The sequence below is a fragment of the Hemicordylus capensis genome, chromosome 14 (genome assembly GCF_027244095.1).
Source record: "Hemicordylus capensis ecotype Gifberg chromosome 14, rHemCap1.1.pri, whole genome shotgun sequence".
NCBI classification, from domain to species: domain Eukaryota; kingdom Metazoa; phylum Chordata; class Lepidosauria; order Squamata; family Cordylidae; genus Hemicordylus; species Hemicordylus capensis.
In genome coordinates this window covers 3140496-3147186 of record NC_069670.1, presented here as the reverse complement: position 1 = coordinate 3147186, position 6691 = coordinate 3140496, and the positions used below count along the sequence as shown (strand labels likewise).

General features: G+C 48.0%; 1 protein-coding gene across 4 annotated transcripts in view; it reads left to right on the top strand.

Moving 5' to 3' along the window:
* Positions 1-1831: 1831 nt before the first annotated feature.
* Positions 1832-6691, top strand: part of CELF3 (CUGBP Elav-like family member 3) — a 73289-nt gene continuing 68429 nt past the window's right edge. Inside the window, exon 1 of one of the 4 annotated variants that reach the window (XR_008312148.1) lies at positions 1832-2562. Coding sequence is in view for 1 of the 4 variants with exons in the window: in XM_053277400.1 (XP_053133375.1) it covers positions 2418-2562 (145 nt within the window). In the remaining 3 variants the exon portion in view is untranslated. Of the gene's footprint in view, positions 2563-2648; positions 2823-6691 lie in introns of those variants that run through there. The other 3 variants (XM_053277400.1, XM_053277405.1, XM_053277401.1) reach the window with 3 other exon arrangements.

Below are 6691 nucleotides of genomic sequence, written 5' to 3'. Positions count from 1 at the left end.
AAGGGGACAAATCATGCTTGACATCAGGAGGCCAGCTCACCTCCCGGGTCTACATCAGGACTCATTAACTACCCACAACTGAATTTCTCCCATCATTTGGGAGTTGTAAACATAGGAAGCTGCCACATACTGAGTCAGACCGTTGGTCCATCTAGCTCAGTATTGTCTACACAGACTGACAGCGGCTTCTCCAAGGTTGCAGGCAGGAATCTCTCCCAGCCCTTTCTTGGAGATGCTGCCAGGGAGGGAACTTGGAACCTTCTGCAGGCAAAGGAGCTATAGCCCCATGTCCTGGTAGAGTTCTTATTTTAGCCTGCTATCCTGTACACACTTGCTAGGGAGCAAGTCCCACTGACCGCGGTTGGGTTTACTTCCGAGTAAACATCCATAGCATCATGTCAAAAATGGCTTATATGGATCCAGGAACAGGGTGGCACAATTTCAGCCCAGCTGCTGGACTACAACTCCCATCATCCCTATTGGCCACTGTGTCTGGGAGGGGGTGATGGGAGTTGTAGTCCAACAACAGCTGGAAAGCCAAAGATGTGCAACCCTGTCCTGGAGCATGATCTGAAGGTACACAAGGTATCTCCTTTGCCAACAATTAGACGTCCATAATGGGGAAGATTCCGCAGAGGTGTGTCTTCAACAGCTTGGGTCGGGTCAGAGCCAGGAATATCGGAAGCTGCTCCCTGACTGGCAGCGGCTTCACCAAGGTTTCAGGCCAGAGTCTTTCCCAGCTCTACTTGGAGGTCCTGCCGGCGATTGAACCTGGGGCCTTCTGCATGCAAAACCAATGCTCTGCCCCTGACTGAGCTACATGCAGTAGCTCATTCTGCTGGCAATACTAACATTTTTAATTCCCTTTCCAAGTTTATCATAGCACCCGGCAGCCAGCACAAAGCAGACCTTGCCACCCAACAACTAACCTCTTGCAAAGCATAGCTCCCGACAACCAGCCTCTTGCAAAGCTTGCCTTTCCACTTGACAACCAGCCTCTTGCAAAACCTGCCTACTGTTTGACAACTAACCTCTTGCAAAGCCTATCTTATCTGTCACAATGAGGGGCGTTTTCCCCCTCCCCTAGGAGGAAATATCTTACAGCACTCATGTGTAGCCTCCCATCTGAATGCAAGCCAAGGCAGGCCCTGCTTAGCAAAGGGGACAATTGATGCTCACTACCACAAGACCAGGCGAGAGATCTTCTGGGAAGCCTGTTTATGCCTCCTTAACTTTGTTCATGGAATTTATCGTGCCTTGCCGTCGACATGGGCGATCTCAGCCCTCTTCACAACAGCCCTGTAAGGTAGGCTTGCGCCAGGAATATCCTCCTATGCCAAAAGAGAGGCTGAAAGCACGGTAGCACGTATGAGGCCGCCTTCCTACTGGGTTTGTGATGGTGGAGCGATTCAGACCCCTGGGGCTCTGAGGCTTATGCCTGAGTTGTGTAGCGGTTTGTAAGGGGATGATAATAGCCCTTGGTGTTGGTTTTTTTTGCTGATTTGTGCCCCAAAATTTCTAGGGTTGCCTGGAGTGAAGAGAGACCCATGGAGGGAGGAACAAAGACTTCCTTCTTGGTTAACCAGCTCCCATCTTCCAGCCTGTCTCTGTTTTGCATCTCTCCTCGGGGCCGGTAATTTGTTGCCGGTCCCTAGCTCTGACATGATTATTAGTCAGGGGAAAGGAGGGCGGGGTGTGTGGTGGAGGTTTTTGTTGGTAAAGAAAAAGATTTGAAACAGAGCTCAACATCCATTAAAGGAAGGGACCATCAAACTGCAAAAGCGGCCAAGATCCCGCTCCAGGTGGGGCTGGGGGGGGAGGGAAGGAGATCCAGCAAGGCGTGGGGTGGGGTGGGGGAGAAGAAGGCAGCCAGCGGGGAGACAGGAGACATGAATCGATAAGCACGGAAGGGGCGAAAATTCACAACAAACTGAAGAATCTCAACCTCCTGGAGGAAAGTTAATCGATAAACTAATTAACTGTTTGCAAGCTTTGTAATTGCTTGATCAGAAGAATTAGGATGAGGGATTGGAGGTTGCACGATATCCAGGGATAAAGGCCAAAATCATAGAACCCTTGGCTGCTTTTTTTTTTCCCAAATTGCATTTGATTTTATTGCACTAGGAAGGGGGAAATTATTTTTCTTCTTTTTTTTAAACAAAATAATCAAGGGGGAAAGGAGAAGGGGAAAATGCCATTTCATTAAGGCGAGATCAGAGGATTTAAAATATATATATATTTTTTTTTTGCCCCTCAAACTGCTGGCGGCTTTTGATCTCTTTGTCTGTTTCACCGAGACGACCGTCAAGTCCAGGTTGGGATTCCGTTTATTTCATTGCTACATCTTTTTTTTTTTTTTTTTTTTGGTTACTGTTCCGAATTCGAGGCTTGCTCTAGCTTGCTCTTTTTTTGGACCAATGAAGGAACCAGACGCCATCAAACTTTTCATCGGACAAATCCCTAGGAATCTCGAAGAGAAGGACCTTAAGCCCATCTTTGAACAGTTTGGCAAGATCTACGAGTTGACGGTCATTAAGGATAAATACACTGGCATGCATAAAGGTAAGACTTCGGACCACACGAGACGGCCCGTGTCGTGTCTGGGAATGGAAACGGCAGCATGTCTTGATGTGTGTGTGTGGGGGGTGGGTGTCAGATGGGCCGAGGAAGTGGAACACGAAACAACAAAGCGAGAGTGGAGGAGGAGTCGAATCGAGAGCCCGAATTTTCGCTCGTGGACAAAAAGACCCCCGAAACGAACAGCAAAAATCCACAGATCGGAAAGCTGTTGTCCGGAGATCCTCGGGTATCGGACCCTTAAGGTTAGAGAGGCCGTTGGAGTGAGGCATGTGAAAATAAGGAGGACAGGGTGGGGTGGGGGGAAAGTGGCAGATGGCAGGAGATCCAGGAAGAGAAGGGGGGGGGAAGGGATCATTAACAGGAGCTGGGTGTTTAACTGTCCACACCGCAGGGTTAGAGACGCAGGCGACTCGGCTGTCAGTGGGGCTGAGGCAGAGCTTATATATTCAAATATTCCTGTTTAATTAGGCTGGTAGGATTGGGCTCCAAACGAGCTGGAAGAGCGGGGGGGGGGAGGCTGACAGTGGCGACAATCTCCACTTATCAAAGGTGTGGGAGCAGCAATGCCAATACATTAAGCTTGGCGTGTCCGCGAAATTCTAGTGACAGGCAACACACAAACCTTTTGCTCTAGTTTATTTTGTCCGTTGGGTCCAAAGGGGGGCGTGGGTCTCCCCTGCCCCCAAAGTTGTCCCTCGCCTCCACTTCCTGCCCGATCCCCATCCCTGGCAGCGTCGGATCGGAGTGTGTTGCTCACCTGAATCCTACGCCCATGTTTGTCTTTTGTGAAGTATGCATCGGTAGATGTGTACTTCGCAATACCCTTAAGGGTGCGAAGAGGAAATACGTATTTTTAGCTGGAGCTGGCGCCGCCGCTGGGGGACATGGTGCCTGCCAGAGGGAGGGCTTCCAAGTCTAAATACGCCCGTTGGACAGAGCTCCTGGGACTTCTCCCTTTCCAAACAGAGGACTTTCATCTTGGGTTAGATAGCTTTCCAAATTTCCCGGCCAAGACATCCAACGGTGGCGTGCCTCTTTTTTCTCTCCTTTTTCATCATAGGCCTATATTCCAAGCGATAAGAGAGCGCCAAGTTTTTGTTGCTTAATTTCCTGAATGTTTTTTTTTAATTGTGATTATTGTAATTCAAGACACCTCCAACTTTGCAGAGGAGGAGGATTGCAGAATAAATTCTTTTCTTCTCCTCCCCCCACACCACCGATGCCAAGGTGGCTGTCTCATCTTGTAAACACCACTCTGACCGTAAGGACCACTTTAAAGAAAGTCGAAAGCCAATCCGAATCTATTTAGCACATCCCGAAGGGCCATGATTGAGGATGAAGTATAATTAAGATTTCTTTGTTAAGTTACACTGTCAAAAGCTCATGGGGACGAGATTTCTCTTTTAAACAGAACTTGGGAATCTTCCGCTTTTGGTAGCAGAAAAGGTGGAAGTTGGGGAGAGAACTGGGGACGACTCATTGGTCTCAGGGTTTGCTGATCCGGGCCGCGATTGATGGGCGATGTTTGGCAGGTGTTCACCATGCTGTTCTGTGAAAAGCAATTTTGGCGGTGTGAGAACAGCGACTTTTGCTGAGTCAATTTGAAGCATGCTCTCGCAGTAAGGTCCAGGGGAAAAAATTGTCCTCCGGACCGGCTGGGATTGCATAACCCAGTATGGCGTTGTTTGAGGTTCCGTTACTACAAATACACTTTAAACTGGAGCTTAAAGAGTTGCCAACTTTTTTCCCTGGCAGGGCTCTCCTGTCTTTAATAGAATGGCCAACTTTTTTCCGGCTTCTGTACCTTTATCGGCAGCTTGATCTGCAGGCATGAACAGGTGGCCATGACAAACATCCCCTGGTTTCTGCAGATCAGGGCTCTGTTAAAGGCACTGGAGCAGGCCTGTCTGATTTCCCTGTTCAGTTGGCAGCCCTAATAGGAAGGAAATGAGTGGGCTCAGATGCCTTTGAGCTTTGGGCCTAGAGTGTGTTTCTGTGCAGGCAGTCATTAGTGGGGGGAAATGACCTTCCGTATCTGGGGAAACCAAAAATCTACTCAAAAGATTTCGATTTGATCATATTGAGTACATGCCATCACAAAATGTTGATGAGAAACCCAGAGAAACAATAATTGCCTCAAATTTGACAGCGGAGGGCACAAACCTCTGGATTGAGAAACATCAAACCTATATTGCATTCACTGCAGCTTGGTCAAAATCCATTAAGGATGATCAGTGTTTTGATTTTGAAGGGGAGTTGGTTTTTCTAGGGACACCCTTTAGCTTTCCGCCCCCAAGTTTCGGGCTACATGTGGCTAGTCCTCAGGAACACTTAGACCTTTGGCCCGCTCACTTGCCAAGGGAGAAGCCGCTGCCAGTCAGTGAAGGCAATACTGAGCTAGATAGACCAATGGTCTGACTCAGTATATGGCAGCTTCCTATGTTCCTATGACTTGCATATGGATTATGCCCTTCTAACTTGGCCAAGAGGCGCCTTTTAACGTGGTGATTCTCTTTATTTAGCAGGGGGAGAGTAACTGGCCCTATCCGTCCCCAGCACAGTACCTCCAGTGACTGTTGCTGGTGTCTATCGTGTGTTTTTTAAGAATGTGAGCCCTTTGGGGACAGGGAGCCCTCTTATTTATTTATTAATTCTCTGTGTAAACTGCCCATTTTTGGAAGGGCGGTATAGAAATCAAAATAATAATAATAATAATAATAATAATAATAATAATAATAATAATAATAATAATAATAATATGCCCAGTGGTCCCGAATTAACAGAGACTGCCCATATGTTCTCTTAGGCCACTGCTCTCGCTATTTTCTTCCAGTTTTTATCATTTGTTTACTCTGTGTGTGTGTGTCTGTGTGTGTCTGTGTGTGTGTGTGTTCATTATAGCAATTGATATCCTTTAAGGTCCTGCTCCCTGAGATGTCCATGTGTTAGATCTCTGGGTGGGTAGATGCATCTCATCTCTACTTGCCCATACAAATACGATGGATATTTATATACCACAGATATTTATATGTGGCTTTCCAGCAAAATTTCCCAAAGCGGTTTACATAGATATAAATAAATAAAATGGCTCCCCGTCCCGCAAAGGGCTTAAAACAGCTTAAAACAGAAACATGAGATAGGCCCCAGCAACAGCCACTGGAGGGATGCTGTGCTGGAGGGATGGAGAGGGCCAGTTGCTCTCCCCCTGCTCAATAAAGAGAATCGCCGTTTTTGAAAGGTGCCTCTTTGCCCAGTTCGCAGGGACCGTGAATCTGCAGCACGGAGCCTGCCGTTCCCCACCCTGCAGCCGGCGAGGTTGCTGATGTATCACAGGACAGTCATGAGTTCCGGGTATATCTTGAACTCAAAGCGCCAAGACCCCCGCTGGCTTCTAAATCGGCGGAAGCTGTTGCCGACCCCAGCCTAATCCAGGCAGAGGAACGCTTCCAGCTGATTGAACACACGGTTCAGTCAGCGGCCCTTGCCGTGAATATTGGGGTGTTCGATGCACGTCCCTGTTTTCACCTGGGAAATTTTGGAGGTTCCGCTGTTCTCAGAAGGGGTTCAAGATGCCCTCCCATTAACAAATAATGCTTCGTCCTGCGTCGATAACACTGCTATAGTGACCTCGAAAAAGTACCAACAACAAATGTCCTTATCACATATAACACAGTGGAGGGGGGGGTCTATTTTGGCCTTTAAATCTTGCCATGAATCTTGCCTGTTCTCCCCCCCCCAACCATGCCAGCCTCCCAGATTTCCTTTTGTCCCCTCCCTGAACTGAAAATCGGAACAGCTTTGCCGATTTTTCCCTTCCATTGCCTGTAAGGCAGCTATGACTGTCCCAGATGTTGGTCCTCCTAGCTTTTGTGGGACACTGCTCTGAATGGCAATACCTCCGTTGCATAGAACAGAGGTAAGAAGCAGCTATTGGGGTATGATTTAGCAGCTGTGTGTTCTTGAAATCTCCAGTGTTTTCTTTAGGTGCCAGTTCTAAATGTCCAATTTCTCCAGTGAAGCATTTAAGATGATAAGATGGTCTGTTGTTTGTGGGGTCTGTGTGTGTGTGTGTGTGTGTGTGTGTATGCGCGCGCGCACACACACACACACA